This window comes from Hypanus sabinus, chromosome 4, assembly GCF_030144855.1.
Source record: "Hypanus sabinus isolate sHypSab1 chromosome 4, sHypSab1.hap1, whole genome shotgun sequence".
Lineage (NCBI taxonomy): Eukaryota > Metazoa > Chordata > Chondrichthyes > Myliobatiformes > Dasyatidae > Hypanus > Hypanus sabinus.
The window spans coordinates 63,429,138-63,446,191 of record NC_082709.1 but is presented as its reverse complement, the minus strand read 5'-3'; the positions used below and the strand labels follow the sequence as shown (position 1 = coordinate 63,446,191).

The 17,054-nt window shown below is 41.3% G+C and overlaps 1 protein-coding gene across 24 annotated transcripts in view; it reads right to left on the bottom strand.

Moving 5' to 3' along the window:
* plekhm3 (pleckstrin homology domain containing, family M, member 3) overlaps positions 1–17,054 on the bottom strand; it is a 127,199-nt gene that overhangs the window by 22,396 nt on the left and 87,749 nt on the right. For all 24 annotated transcript variants that reach the window (XR_009511669.1, XR_009511668.1, XR_009511670.1 and 21 more), the window contains one exon: positions 11,043–11,106. Coding sequence is in view for 21 of the 24 variants with exons in the window: in XM_059967307.1 (XP_059823290.1) it covers positions 11,043–11,106 (64 nt within the window). In the remaining 3 variants the exon portion in view is untranslated. The remainder of the gene's footprint in view (positions 1–11,042; positions 11,107–17,054) is intronic.

The following is a 17,054-nucleotide window of genomic DNA, read 5'->3' as shown; positions in this document are numbered from 1 at the left end:
AGCATTCTCCATCTCTTGTATCTTCCTTGGATTATCATCAGATTATCCCAGATTCAACTACCTGCACAGAATTATATAGTCTCACCAGGCTTTTGTGGTATGAGATGCATGGCTCCTGTCCATTAAACCATAATTAGAAAGTATTCATGTTTGGTTACACTGGACGACAAATTTTTTTGGAAGTGTTGCTTCCTCAGAATTTTTTTTTGTTTGTGATAGACTGCTTGAAGCTGAACACAAATATAATGTACCACGTAGGAATTTGCAGAGACAAGAAACTAACTTTTATTGAATATAATGTGTCTAATTGCAGAATGGTGCTGATGCTTTGCAATAGCTCAATTAAGCTAAAAATGTTTTGTTGAATGATTTTCATTTGTACTCAGCGTCCAAGGCTTCTCACTTGTGTAACAATCAGCCAGCATCGATGGATTCTAGTTGCCCTGATACCATTTCTCCATGACCGCAATGTCGTGATGAAGCCTTTCACAATGTTTGTTACTGATAGTACCAAGATTTGCTGGGAAAAAGTCTAAATGGCAATGCAGAAAATTAATCTTTAGTGACATGATACGCTATGCTTGAAGCATGTTGTCAACCAGTTACACGTAATTTGGTGCTCTGTAGTTGCCAAGAAAATTTTCAACAATATACTTGATCTGCTATTAGGGAATGAGACAGGGCAGGTGACAGAAGTTTGTGTAGGGGAACACTTTGTACCTAGTGATCATTGTTTCAAAGGAAGTATGCAAAAAGATAAGGCTGGACCGCAGGTTGAGATTCTAAATTGGAGAAAGGCCAATTTTGATGTTATCAGAAAGGATCTGACAAGTGTGGATTGGGACAGGCTGTTTTCTAGCAAAGATGTACTTGCTTAGTGGAAAGCCTTTAAAAGTGAAAATTTGAGAGTACAAAGCTTGTTACATGCTGTCAGAATAAAAGGTAAAGATAACAGGTGTAGTGAACCTTGGTTTTCAAGAGATATTGAAGCCCTGGTTAAGAAAAAAAGAAGTCTATTGCAGGTATAGGCATATAGGAACAAATAAGATAGTTATGGAGTACAATAAACACATGAGAACACTTAAGAAAGAGATCAGGAGGACTGATAAAAGCATGAGGTTGCTCCAGCAGATAAGGTGATTGAAAACCCTAAGGGCTTCCATAGTTTGTTAAGAGAAAAAATTGGGTCTTCTGGAAGATCAGAATGGTTATCCATGTGTTGAGACAAAATAAATAGGGGAGATCTTAAATGGATGTTTTGCATCTATATTTACTCAGGAGATGGACACAACGGCTATAGAAGTGAGACAAAGTGGACCTTATAGAGATTTCGGAGAGCAGGTGTTTGCTGTCCTGAGGCAAATTAGGGTGGATAAATCCCCAGGGCCTGACAAGGTGTTCGCTCGGACCCCGTGGGAGACAGGTGCAGAAATCCCCTAGACCTAACAAAGATATTTAAATCGTCCTTAGTGATAGTTGAGGTAATGGAGGATTGGAGGATCGCCAATGTTGTTTCACTGTTTAAGAAAGGCTCTAAAAATAAACCAGAAAATTATAGGTCAGTGAGCTGGACTTCAGTAGAATGAAATATCGAAGGTATTCTAACGGACTGAATATGTAAGTATTTGGACAGACAAGGACTGAATAAGGATAGTCAGCATGGCTTCATGCATGCTGCTGCTCACTTTGATGAAGCATGAGTGTACTGTTAGATCCAGCACAGAAGAATTAATCAAGTTGTGGAGCAGCGTATATCGGCCAGACAGGGCGCACTGTGGAAATCAAGTTCGCTGATGACGCAACAGTGGTTGGCCTCTGTTCCTCCTCGTTGTTAGAATTCCTGGTTTTTCTGTTGGCCCTTTTAAGGGCCCAATTGATTTCCTTCACCTTGTAGCTATTCTGTAGCAACATCCTGCATAATCATCTTATTTCCTCGTGGAGACTCTCCTGGTCCAAAATAGCTTTTGCACAGTTAACCATGCTTAAGAGGACCAATAGAAAAAATCAGGAAACCTAACAGCGAGGAGGAACCCATTACTACCATCTGTATTTCCACTGCTTTGGGAAGGATTGCCAGGATCCTGAAGAAATACCTAATTAACACCATCCACAAACCCGTAAGGAAACTCAAATAACAGCTTATGCGTGTCAAAGATGACCTTGGACTCAGGACGGCTGACGTTTACAGAATCTCCTGTGAATGTGGAGCAGCGTATATTGGCCAGACAGGGGGCACTGTGGAAACCTGCATCAAGGAGCACAGGAGATGTACCCGTTTGGGTTACCTGGAGAAATCAGTGGTAGCACAGCACTGCATTTGCAATGGCCATAGATTTGACTTTAATGGCACAAAACTGCTGTGCTGCACCAATGGCTTTTCGGACCACCTGGTGAGGGAAGCCACTGAAGTAAAACTAGAGGAAAAGGAATTTTAACAAAGACAAAGATCTCACTCTAAGTAAGAAGTGGAATTCAATTCTAAACAAGGTGGGACAGCAGAAATCAGGCGGGACGGATGACGGGGGTATAAAAACCACCGGACTACACATGACCAGGTACCATCCCTAATGAAGATGACAGAGTTTGTCATCAAAACATCAGTTAAAATTGATACCTGTACCTGATTGGAAACCTGAAAAGAGTTTATTTGTCATATACGCAGGGAAAGCACTCAATCCTTTCATGGGTGACAGAAAGCTTGGAGATGCAAACAATGGAGGAGATGGTAATAAACAGCAAGCAGATATAGTTACGCTGGCTGATTGGGTAGAGAAGTGATGGTGATACTTAGAGAAGTATGAAGTGAAACACTGTGGCAGAAGGACTTTGTGGTGATACAGGCTAAATGGAGCAATTCCAAAGAATATGATGACACTAGGTGCACATTAATCCTTAGTATGTTCTCCCTGTGGCCCCATGGGTTTCCGCTAGTTGCTCTGGCTCCCCCCCCCTCCACCACAATCCAATGGCATTCCAGTTAGAAGGTTAATTGTTTATTGTAAATTGCCTTCTGATTGGACTAGGGTTAAATAGGTGGTTTGCTGTGTGGCGTGACTTGTTGGGCTGGACAGGTTTGTACTGCACTGTCTCTCTAAATAAATAAACAAAGGGAAGAAAAATGTTGAGTAAATGGTTAATAAAGTAAATGCGATCCTGGGATTTCTACGTAGAGGGAGAGAGAACAGAAAGCAGATAAGTAAGTTATGGTGCACCTGCATAATGCAATGGGTAGGTCACTACTGGAGTACAGGTTAACTAACTTTGGGAAGGATGTGAAAAATGTTTACTAGAATGGTTCAAGAGATGAGCGGTTCCAATAAGAAGCTTAAATGGAGAAGTTGGGGTTCTTCTTGAAATAAAAAAGATCTAGAAAAGATTTGATGATGTCCAAGATCACAACTGGTACATACATGGTAGACTGAGAGAAGCTGTCTGCGTTAGCAGATGGTTCAAAATCTGTTGGGGTGCAAAGTTAAAATTCTGGATAGAAGATGTGAGGGGAGCAGCAATCTAGCAGAAATCAGATTGTGCTGGCACAAAATTAGCTTTCTAATCATAGCAAGAAATTCGTACCACACACAGAGTCTAATCTGCAGTGGTCAAAATAATTATTTCCCCAGCCCTTCCTATTTACCTTGCACCTGTGTGCCTCAGTATACAAGCAGCTTTCACAGGATCAAAGTCAGCCCTAATTTCACTACATATACATTAGCACTGCTGCCTTTCAGAATAAAAATGGCTTTGGCTTAACTTTGATCATGTGGAACCAACAACTCTATGGCGAGGACATAGCACATCAGTAAATTTAGTTTTCTTATATATGAATAAAGATAAGACTAATTTTATATGTTACATGTACAGTGAAATGCATTGTTTGTGTCACTAACCAACACGGTCCAAGGATTATGCTGGGCCATGTGTTGCCATGCATCTGATATCAACATAGCATGCCCACAACTCAATAACCCTAACCTGTTTATCTTTGGAATATGGCAGAAAACCGGAGTGCCCAGAGGAAACCCATGTGATCACAGGGAGAACGTCCTTATAGACAGCAATTGAATCCAGATCATTGGCACTGCAAAAGGTTCACGCTAACAGCTGCTCATACAGTAAAAGTGCCGGAAATACTCAGAAGTTCAGGGAGCAACAAGGGGAAAATAAAGTCAACATTTCAGTTAGATGATCTTTTATCAGAAATGCTAGAAGTTACAGATAGAACAAGTTTTAAAATGCAAAAAGAACAAAAGGGTCGTGAGAAGGTGGAAGGTGGATGAAGGCAGGAGACAAGGTGACTTTTTGGAATCTATTATTGTAATATTAAAAGTACCTCTGGTAATCATTTTGCAGACAGAGAAGTCTCAAAATGAGGAATGATATAACACTCTAAGTAATCTACTGTAAAAACAACAAATGTCTGCCAGAATATCTGATTTTCCCTGCTCTTCTTTGGAAGGTGTTATAAGATAATTTAATGTCCCTAATAATAATCAAACCTGGTCTCAATTTAATGCTTTCTCTGACCAGAGGCATCTCTAACAGTGTAGCACTGCTTTTGTACTACAATGGATGCTAGCCCAGATGTTAACTCAGGTCCCTGGAGGCTTTGTTTGCTTGAAGAAAATACTAAACTAAGCATTTCAAATATAGATGACTGAGACACAGACATGTATGTTCAGTTACTTGTTAAGCAGCACAGAGCTGTGCCAACATTCCTCCCTTAACTAAAGGAACAAAAACAAAAGGAGTCCAATAGTCTTTCACCTTGTTTGTGGAATGTAGCAGGTGAAGAAATCACGTCAAGCAGTGTGACCTATTTTAATATATCTGCATCATAGGCGAGATTTGATATTCCCAATTTAGAAAGAAACGTAGAAAACTATTAATAATGTAATATTGCTTTAAATGCGTTCCCTACCTCAGGACATGCTTCTTACTACCAGTATGGTGCCTGAGATGAAGAGCCAGTGTGGAACCACTGGTTTCTACACCCTGGAGTAGGGAGGGCAAAATCAACGAGATTGCTGCTCATGGATAACTTCCAGTGGGTTGATGATCAAGTAAGGCTTGGCCTTGCATCATTGTGTGGTCCAGAGATCTGCAAATTTCACACAGTGGAGCTATGTGCCAACACTACCTGGGAGAAAACTCCCATAAAACACTGGCAAGAAAAAACAAATGTCAAATCTATTAAAGCCTTTTTATTCTTGCATGAAGAATTACTCCAACTTTCCTTTTAAATAACAGCAGGTTCAATTTGGACCTGGACATTAAATGATAGAAAGCTTAGTTATTTTAGTCACAGTGAACAGTTCCATTCAAATCAGCTTGCTGCTCTTGGGAGTATATGTGCCACTTTCTATGTCCACAGACCTCTCTGATCTATTGCCTCAATTCAGATCACTCTAAATTATAACCTACTGGGACTAAGGGAGCACAGGTTTGAGCTTGTTCTCCAAACGAACAATCTAACAAACTGAAAAGAAGAAAACAAGACAGCTCAAAGGGTTTAGGAAAGCTGCCGGAATGTTTTTGTGCCTTCAACATAATACTTCCATCTGATTAATGTCACTTACTCGATCTGAATTCAGTTTAATAGAAGCTTTGCTGTTAGCATTTGACTTTCAGATCAATAGTATACAAAGAGCTGGCGATAGCATCATGCCACACAGAGCTTGCAATAATTCTTCACTGCCAATTTATATCTCCAGCATTCTAGGAGACAAAGAGGATGCAGATGTTGGAACCTGGAGCAACAACACATTCTGCTGAAGAAACTCAATAGGTCTAGCAGCATCAGTGGGAGGAGACTCCTATCCTTACACCTCCTCCCTCACCACCATTCAGTCTTTCCAAATGAGGCAATGGTTAACATGCATTGCCTTTAAACTTGTCTACTGCATTCAGTGCTGCCAATGTAGCCTCCTTTACAGCGGCAGTTTTGCAGAACATCTGCGCTCAGTCCACAACAGCCAGCCCAAGTTCCCAGTTGCAGACTATTTCAACTCCCCTTCCCATTCCCACAGTGACCTGTCCATTCTCTACTGCTAGGAGGAATACGAAAACAAACCGGGGCAGCAACACCTTGTATTCCATCTGAATAGTCTACAACCCAATAACATAAATAATTTCCAACTTCAGAGGCTCCCCAACCCTCCCCATGTTTTCTTTTCCCTTCTCCCCCAGCTTTTCCTGATCTCCTAGTCCTCTCAGTTTTGTACCCATTCCCACTATCCCCTCACTCATCTTCATCCCCCCCCCCCCCCCCCACCTTCTGGTTCAATTCACCCATTTAACACACAGATCTTCCCCACCCTACTTCTGGTTCTAATTATTGTTCACCTCCCTTCTACACTAATGGTCAAAGTTCAAAGTAAATTTATCATCAAAATACGTATATGTCACTATATACTACTCTGAGATTTGTTTTCTTGCAGGCATTCACAATAGAACAAAGCAATACAATAGAATGAAAAATGACACCAAAAGACTGACAAACAATCAATGTGCAGAAGAAAACAAACTGTTCAAATATATAAATAAGTAAATAATACTGAGAACATTAGTTGCAGAGACTTTGAAAGTGAGTCGATAAGTAGTGGAATCAGTTCAGACTTGAGGCTATCCATGCTGGTTCAGGAACTTCAAAGGGTAATAACTGTTCCTGAACCTGGTGGTGTGAGACCTAAGGCTCTTGTACCTCCGATGGCAGCAGTGAGAAGAGAGCCTGTTTGGGGTCCTTGTTGATGAATGCACTTTCTTGTGGCAGCGCACCTCGTAGATGTGCTCAATGGTGGGGAGGGCTCTACCTTTAATGGACTGGGCTGATCCAGTACTTTTTGTGGGCTTTTCCATTCAAGGCTATTGGTGTTTCCATACCAGGCCATGATGCAACCAGTCCTGATACTAGTTCTCATTCTCACCTCCTTTATTTAGTGCCATTCAACACTGGTAGCACTTTGTGTTTCTGCCCATCTTCCTCCAGCAGCTCTCCCATCTTCACATTCCCATTCTTCTCCCAAACCTGTTCCATCTGTTGTTTTTATCTGTTCTGTCTCTCTCTGTCTGCCTCCATTTATCACTCACCCACCAAAGTCTTCCCAGTTAGGCAAGAAGAAGCAGAACCTTGGGATTAATGATCTCAGGTTACTCCTAGGGCTAATGAGTTCAGAAATAAACATAGAAGGAGAAGCCAGATGAATTTGTGGCTGAAGAGCTGATAAAGGGACAGCGATGTAGCTTTTGGACCAATAGGATCTCTTCTAGGGCAGAGGTGATCTGCACAAAAGGGGCAAGTTGAACTAGAGAGGACACAATATCCTTGCAGGGATGTTTGTTAATTCTACATAGGAGGGTGTAAATTAGATTGGCAGTTGGGTGGGACTCTGAGCAGGGGCAAGTCATGGATAGAGCAGTAATAAGCGAAAGTAAATTTAGTAATCAGGTTAGCCAAGGCCACTGTAAAGTCAAGGGAAAGAATACTCAGTTAAACTTCATTATTTCAATACATGAGGTTTAACAGGCAAAGCAGAGAACTCAAAGTGTGGAGACACTGGGATCTTATAGCCAAAACAGAAACATGGCTGAGAGCAAGAGCAGGATTGGCATCTTAACATTCCAGGATGCAGATGCTCCAGGTGTGATAGAGATACAGGTAAGTGAAAAGGGGCAGTAGCCTTTTTGATAAGGAAGGTCAAAACAGCAGTACTTAGAGATGATATTCATGGGAGATTGTTGAGTACAGGTAGAACTTAGAAACCAGGGAAGGGTCACTCTAACTGTATTATCAACCCTTCATTAGTCAGCAGGAACTTGAAGAGCAGGTGTGTAGAACAATTACTCATAGTCACAGGAATAGGGGTGTATTAGTAGGAGATTTTAATATCCTCCTTGCTGAGGGTCAACACTGGCGCACCTCAGGGGTGTGTGCTTAGCCCACTGTTCTACTCTCCATATACACATGACTGTGAGGCTAGGCATAGCTCAAATACCATCTATAAATCTGCTGACGATACAACCATTGTTGATAGAATCTCAGATGGTGATAAGAGGGAGTACAGGTGTGAGATACACCAGCTAGTGGAGTGGTGCCGCAGCGACAACCTGGCACTCAATGTCAGTAAGATGAAAGAGCTGACTGTGGACTTCAGGAAGGGTAAGATGAAGGAACACACACCAATTCTCTTAGAGGGATCAAAAGTGGAGAGAGTGAGCAGCTTCAAGTTCCTGGGTGTCAAGATCTCTGTGAATCTAACCTGGTCCCAAAATATCGATGCAGTTATAAAGAAGGCAAGACAGTGGCTATACTTTATTGGGAGTTTGAAGAGATTTGGCAGGTCAACAAATACACTCAAAAACTTCTATAGCTGTACCTTAGAGAGCATTCTGACTGTCTGGTATGGAGAGCTACTGCAAAGGACCAAAAGAAGCTGCAGAAGGTTGTAAATCTAGTCAGTTCTATCTTGGGCACTAGCCGACAAAGTACCCAGGACATCTTTAGGGAGCGGTGTCTCAGAAAGGCAGCGTCCATTATTAACGACCTCCAGCACCCAGGACATGCCCTTTTCTCACTGTTATCATCAGGTAGGGGATACAGAAGCCTGAAGGCACCCACTCAGCAATTCAGGAACAGCTTCTTCCCCTCTGAGATCTGATTCCTAAATGGACATTGAAGATTTGGACACAACCCCAACTTTAAAAAAATTTTGAACATTTCTGTTTTTGCACATTTTTAAAATCTATTCAATATACATAATTGATTTACTTGTTTGTTTATTATTATTATGTTTTATTTTATTTATTATTTTTTTCTCTGCTAGATTATGTATTGCATTGAACTGCTGCTGCTAAGTTAACAAATTACATGTCACATGCCGGTGATAATAAACCTGATTGTGATTCTGATTTCCCCGATATTGACTAGGCCACAGAGAGTGTTAAGGGACCAGATGGGGTGGAATTTGTCAAACATCCAGGAAAGATACCCAAGTCAAAATATAGAGAGCCCTATGCAGGAGAGTGCAATGCTGGACCTCCTCTGAGGGAACCAGACAGACTTGCTAACTGAAATGGCTGTCTGAGAGCACTTTGGCTCCAGTGACCACAATCCTGTTAGCTTTAAGACAGCAATGTTAAAGGATAGAGTAGATTCACAGGATAGGATCATAAACTGCAGGGCTAATTTGTGGGGGGGGGGGGGGGTGGTGTAATAGGGCAGGATCGAGCAGAAGTTAAGTGCTCTGCTGAGTTCCTTGTGTGTGTTGCTTTGCATTTCCAGCATCTGCAGACTTTCTTGTGCTTATGAATAGCAAGTGCGAAGCTTTAAAGAGTGTGATGTATGAATGTTTCTGTGAGGGTGAAGTGTAAACCTTGCAAGTTTAGGGATACTTGAAGCTCTGGTCAAGAAAAGGAAAGCATACATTGTGCTTAGGATGTTGGGTAAATTGTTAGCAAATATTTCTCCTCAGGGTTTACTGAAGAGAAAATAATGGTTGCTCAAGAGATAAGGGGAACGGGAAAATAGCTTGGAAGACATTCACATTACCAGGGAGGAGCTATTTGCTGCTTACAGCCTTACAGACATTAAGTTGGACAAATCCCTAGGATCTGACGGAGTGCATCCTCAGATTTTGTGGGGGGGGGGGGGGGTTGGCTAGGGAAGAAATTGTAAAGGACCTTGCAGAGATACTTGGTTCACTGGTAGCCATTGGTGGGTGAAGTTTCTGAAGACCAGAAGGTGGCTAGTACTGTTCTGTTCTTTAAAAAGGGTGGCAAAGTCAAGCCAGGGAACTACAGGCCAATCAGTCTGACATCAGTAGTGGGGAATATCCTAGAAAGACTCTGAGGGACAGGATCTACTATAAGCATTTGGATTAGGAAGAGTCGCTATGCAAAGTTGTGTCTGATGAATCTTTTTTAAAGTAGTCACCAAAATGGTAGTTGATGGTAGGGCAGTCAATGTCGTCTGTTTGTATTTTAACAAGGCTTTGACAAGGTCCTGTAGAGTAGGCTGGTAGAGTAGATTAGATCCAACAGAATCCAGGGAGAACTACGTAGTTAGGTGGATTCAAAATTGGCTCACAGGTAGGAAGCAGAGGGTAGTGGTTGAAGGTTATTTCTCAGGACGGAGGGTTTGGTAATGAGAGCCTGGTTATTCATTATTTGTATAAATAATGTGAATACAAATGCTCATGGCAAGATCAGTAAGTTTGTGGATGACATGAAATTAGTTGGTGTTGTTGATAGTGAAGAAGTTATTATAGATTACAAGGAGCATCTCAGAAGAGTAGCAAGCAGATTTCAATACAGATAAGTGTGAGGTGATGCACTTTGGAAAGTCTAACGAGTATGGGACATACAATGAACGGTAAGGCACTAGGGAGTCTAAAGGAACAGGAGGACCATAGATAGTTGAAAATGGTGTCACAGTGAAACGGGCTGGTGGAAAAGGTGGTAGAAGCAGACACGATTACAAAGTTTAAAAGACAGGTATGTGGATAGGAAAGGTTTAGAGTGAGATGGGCTATATTCAGGCAAATGGGATTAACGCAGATAGGCAATTCAGTTAACATCAACAAGTGGGCCAAAGCACCTGTTTCTGTGACATGTAACTATGAATCTAAGTGCTAGACAAACACAAATTGTTTCTGATGTATAATGTTCTATTCAGTTGCAATGATGCTGAATTTGCTACGATTTATTTAGAGAGATCAGCGTCTAAACATTCACACACAAAATATGATTTTGTTCTATACATAATAAAAATGTTCCCAAAGTGCTTCACACCAAAATCTTAAAGAAGGAAACGATGCGGTTTAGGAAGACATTAAATTTAGGAAGTTGGAAGTAGAGTCCCAGCAGAGATAGGTAAGTAAAGATTGACTATGTAAGAAGACAACAGGATTGCCAAGAAAAATTATATTTTGCCTGGCTCAGAATTCTAATTAAACATATGCATGCAGAGCAGGTTTGACTAAATGGGATTATATTTAACATGCTGCTGAGCTCAGAGACTGATGCTCAATATCTACCATGTTACATACCTGTTGAAGGTCAGCCAAGGAGTACAAATGGACATGCTGCAGAATATATTCCCTGGGAAAGATTCTACAGAGAAAAACATAATAGTGTTATAAAGCTTTATTATCAGCAACCTGCAAAAGCAAATATGAATCTTTGACCATCTGGTGAATACACAAGCTTTACTACTTGGGCTTTTTGCCACAAAAATGCAGTTTTAGAAAATTCAATATTTTCAATTTCACAAGCCTTGAAACAGCACTGCCTGTTGGAAAGTAGTTTACGAGGCATCAGCAGCTGCTTAGCATCCCATTCTCCATGCAGTAGCTTTGACAACAAGTGTAGAGTAGTGGCTCCAAAATGGAATTTTTTTTAATGGAGCCCTGCTTTACTGTAAGTAAAGAAAGAAGCAAACCTGAGGTATATTTTCCTTAGTGTGGTTTGAAAGTACTTTGTTGTTTTCTTTACAATACTGGGAAACTAAATGTTGGGTATTTTAACAGCACTATTTACAGCATCACATTTCAGAGCACTTTATAATGAAGCAATATTGAAATGCAACTCCTTTTGCTGCTGCCATCGAGAAAGGAGATATTTTGGGAGATGTGAAGATTCAGAATTCTCTAGGGTTGGGGATACTGATTAATACTAAGATATTTGGATAATAGAAGAGCATATAGGTTTGGACATTTAGAAGGGTCTGATAGCTAGGGTACTTAATCCAAAAGTATGATGAACATAATCAATCTGAGAACGCACTGAGTAACTCAGCATTCATACCCGTCAAGGGTAGGGAGCTGCAAAACTTCATTCCCAATCCCACTTACCTGCAGGAAGGGGTTCCATCTATTTTAAACAGTGAACTTCCCACTGTGAGGCAACACCCCTTGGTTCTAGATTACTCACCAGGGAAACATTCTCCTTGAATCATTGAAGCCCTCCGAGAATACATTGCAATGAAATGACCCCTCATTCTTTTAAATTCCAGGGAGTACAGGCTCATTTATAATGTACATAATAAATATAGCGCTGGTGAACCACAGCGACATGTTGTGGGGAGCTTACAAAACTTCTAAATATACATACTTCTTCTAAATCACTTTCACTGCAATTTGCAGCCCGTATATTAAACCAAAGTACTTTTGACCCATCTTAATAAACTAGTGACTTCACAATCTTCCAAAGGACTTGGCACACTTAACTCTTAAGCATGCAGGTACGGTACCTTTAAATGGACAAAGGTACATCACCAGAGCTAAAAGAGAGAGGAGGAGGAAAGAACTGCAAGCCAGACTGAAAAGCCGATAAATGAAACCTCCTCTACCTAGCAACTTGTTAGCAAATGTACAGTCGCTGGAGAACAATATTGAGGACCCAAGAGCAAGATTACTGTTTCGGAGGGAAGTGAGAAATTACGGTATTCTCTGTTTCGCAGAGACATGTCTCACTCTGGACATGCCAGATACATCACTAAGACCCTAGGGCTTCTTGATATGGTCTGGACCTCTGATTCGGAGAAGGCAAAAAGTTGGGGTCTATGTTTCATAATAATCTCTTAGGTGCTCAGATGCAGCGGTCTAGTCGCATTCCTGTTCCCCTGACCTGGAATATCTAACAATTAAGTGCCACCCATTATATGAACAAGAGGGATCTCCTCTGTGATCCTGACCGCAGTTTAAGTATGACCCAGAGCTGATGTTCAACAGGCATTCAAGATTTCAAGTGCTATCATTGGCAACTACCCTGATGCCTTTCAAATCATTGTTGGAGACTTCAATCATGCTTGTTTGAAGAAATTTATGCCCAATTATCATAAACATATAACCTGCAGTGCCAGGGGTCCCAACACACTCAACCACTAATATACTGCAATTAGGAATGCTTACCGTTCCATGCCTAGACCGCATTTTGGGAAATCTGATCACCTGGCTGTACTCCACCTACCTGCAGACAGACAATCAGGTAAACCCTCCCCATCATTGAGCACATCTACATGGAGCATTGTCAGGACTCACACCACCAGGTTCAGAAACAGCTAATAGCCCTCAGCCATCAGACAAATAACCTAGAGGGGATAACTTCACTCATCCCATCACTTATCACAACTGCTCCCACAACTTATGGACTTAACATTCAAGGACTCTTCATCTCATTGTCTTGATATTTATTGCTTACTTATTTCAAAGTAAATTTATTATCGAAGTACAAATATGTCACCATATACAACCTTGAGATTCATTTTCTTGAGGGCTTATTCAGTAAGTTTATAGAATAACCACCATTACAGAATCAAGGAAAGACTACCCAACTAGTTTGTTCAACTAGAGTGCAGAAGACAACAAACTGTGCAAATACAAAAAAGAGAAATAATAAATAAATAAGCAATAATTATCGAGACTATGAGAGGAAGAGTCCTTTAAAGTTATTATTATTTTTCTTTCTTTTTGTATTTGCACAGCTTGTGGTCTTTTGCACACTGGTTGTCTGCCCTGTTGGTGCAGTCTTTCATTGACTCTATTATGGTTATGGCCACAGAAACCAGCATAAGCACCGGTCTGTTGAGCCTATAAGGCTCGGGACAGACTTTAACCTTAATTACGGTTATTGGATTTATTGAGTATGCCCGCAAGAAAATGTCTCAGGTTCAAAAGAACAAAAGAATATGTACTTTGATTAAAAAAAGAGGTGGTTGCGGGAGGCAGAGGAGTGACTGCAGGATTTCTTTGAGTCAGTGGACTGAGCTGTGTCCAAGAAGTCATCAGAAGATCTGAGTGAATAAACTACGGTTATCATGGATTTCATAGAAATGGTCATAGACAAGTGTGTCCCTGCAAAATCATTCCGATTCGTCTCCAGCCAGAAGTCCTGGGTGAACCATGCAATCTGCAATCTGTTGAGAGCCAAATCAGTGGCATTCAGGTCTGGCAACCAAGTAAGATGCAAGAAGTCCAGGTACAATCTCCAGAAAGCCATCTTACACGAGAAGTAGCAATTCCAGACCAAACCTGAGTCACTGAAACATAGAAACATAAAAAATAGGTGCAGGAGTAGGCTATTTGGCCCTTCGAGCCTGCACTGCCATTCAGTATGATCATGGCTGATCATCCAACTCAGAACCCTGTACCTGCTTTCTCTCCATACCCTCTGATCCCTTTAGCCACAAGGGTCATATCTAACTTCCTCTTAAATATAGCCAATGAACCAGCTTCAACTGTTTCCTGTGGCAGAGAATTCCACAGATTCACCACTCTCTGTGTGAAGAAGTTTTTCCTTATCCTCATGAAGGATGCTTGACAGCTGTGGCAGGGCTTGAATGCTATCACCTTTTACAAAGTGAAACCAAATGACATAGGCAGCAACAAGGCTTCACTCCCAGACATCCTTTTATGGTCGCTTTGACCGTCAAAATATGGAGGAACCTTCAAGTACTCCCACAACTCCTGGTGATCCTGTGATTTCAGTCTCTGAGGCTGACGTGACAGCATCCTTCAGGAGGGTGAACCATCTGGCCCACTTGAAGTACCTGGCAAAGTACTAAGTACCTGTGCTGATTAACTGGCTGGACTGTTCACTGATACCTTTAACTTTGCTTCGGCAGTCTGCGGTACCCATCTGCTTCAAACAAGTCTCGATCATACCAGTGCCAAAAGAGAATGTAGTAACTTGCCGCAATGACTATTGTCCAGTAGCTCTTACATACACCGTGATGAAGTGCTTTGAGAGGTTGGTGATGAAACGTCAACTCCTGCCTGAGAGGCAACTTGGATTTGCTCCAATTTGCCTACTGTCTCAACAGGTCCACAGCAGATGCCATTTCATTGGGTCCCCACCCAAGCCTGGAACATCTGGGCAGTGAAGATGCATACACCAGGATGCTCTTCATTGATTACAGCTCAGCATTCAATACTATCATTCCCTCAAAACTAATCAATAAGCTTCAAGACCTTGGCCTCAATACTTGCTTGTGCAACTGAATCCTCAATTTCCTCACTAGCAGACCCCAGTCACTTTGGATTGGCAAAAACATCTCCTCCACAAATCTCCAACAGCACAGGTGAACCACAAGGTTGTGTGCTTAGCCCCCTACTCTATATGACTGTGAGGAATGCACAGCTCCAATGCCATACTTAAGTTTGCTGACAACAAGACTGTCGCTGGCTGAATCAAAGGTGGTGAAATATCAGCATACAGGAGTAAGATTGAAAATCTGTCTGAAAGGTGCCACAACAACAACCTCTCACTCAATGTCAGCAAGACCAAGGAGCTAATTACTGACCTAGGGAGGAGGAAACCAGAGGTCCATGAGCCAGTGCTCATTCGGAGTTGAGAGGTGGACATCAGCAACTTTAAATTCCTCAGTGTCATCATTTCAGAGGATCTGTCCTGGGCCAAGCACAAAAGTGCAATTACAAAGAAATCAGAGCAGTGCCTTTACTTCCTTATTAGTCTGTGAAGATTCTGTATGACATCTAAAACATCAGATTTCAATAGATGTGTAACAGAGAGTATACTGACCACCTGCATAACAGCTTGGTACAGAAATACTAATGCCCTTGAACAGAAAATCCTACAAAAAGTAGTGGATATGGCCCAATCCATCAATGGGTAAAGTCCTCTCCACCACTGAGCACATCTACACAAAATGCTGTCACAGGAAATCAACACCCATCATCAGGATCTTCTCACGTTCTTGCTGCTGCCATCAGAAAGAAGGTACAAGTGCCTCAGGACCCACACCACCATGCTCAGGAAAAGTTACTACCCTCAACCATCAGGCTCCTGAACCAGAAGGGATAACTTCACTCAAGTACTCCTCATCTCATGTTTTTGATATTTATTGTTTATTTATTATTATAATTTTTTCTTTTGCATTAGCACACTTGGTTTTCTTTTGCACATTGGTTGCTGTCTAACCTGTTGGGTGTGGTCTTTATTGATTCTATTGTTTTTCTTGGATTTACTGTGTCTGCCAGCAAGAAAATGAATCTTTGGGTTGTATATGGTCACATATATGTACTTTGATAATAGATTTACTTTGAACTTAGAAATTTGAAAAAAAAAGTTGTCTGACCCCTTTGTAGCTATCATACCCTTTCTTACATTGCATGAAACTTGCATTCCACACTTTTACACTCTCACCAAAGTACTGTCTACTTGCAGTAAGACCTCACTAAAGCAACCACTCTATTTCCCTTCCTAACTACTTGCTTATTCCATATGAATCTGTATCTCTTGCATCGCTGAGCATGTATTTAAGAGCCTGACTCTGTTTAAATAAGTCTTTTTTACCTCCAAGATTGGTCACTTTCCATTTCCTCACATTGCACATTGCAGTACATTGGTCTCCCTGTGACCATGTGGATTTCCCCTGGATGCTGCAATTTCCCAGTGCACATCCCAAAATATATTCTGCTTGGTAGGTTCATTGCCCACTGTTTATTGTCTTTAGTGTGCAAGTACTTAGGATTGGGGGGGAGGGTAGCATCATGGGAATATGCTGAGAATAAGATGGGTTTAGTCCCTTATTTTATGAAATAGTGTTCATCATTTTCCAACAATTCAATGTGGTTTTCAAACAAATGGAGCTCTGTAAATGTGGGATGGTGTAATGCTGTCTAGAAGGAGTTTTATACATTCTCCCTGTGACCCTATGGATTTACCCTGGGTGCTCCAGTTTCCTCCTACATTCCAAAGACAAGTTCAAGTTTCACAAATATGAGAAAATCTGGAACTCCAAAGCAACTCTCACAAAATGCTGGAGGAACTCAGCAGGCTAGGCATTATCTATGGAAAAGACTAAACAGTTGATGTTTTGGGCCAAGACAGTTCATCAGGACTGGAAAGGGAAAGGAGAAGTCAGGGTAAGAAGGTTCCCATGTACTCTGGCTTCTCCTCTTCCTTTCCAATCCTAATGAAAGATCTCGGCCTAAAACATCAACTGTTTACTCCTTTCCATAGATACTGACTGGCTTGCTGAGTTCTTCCACCTTTAAGTGTCATTCAACCATACATGAATATCCATTAATACACCCAAA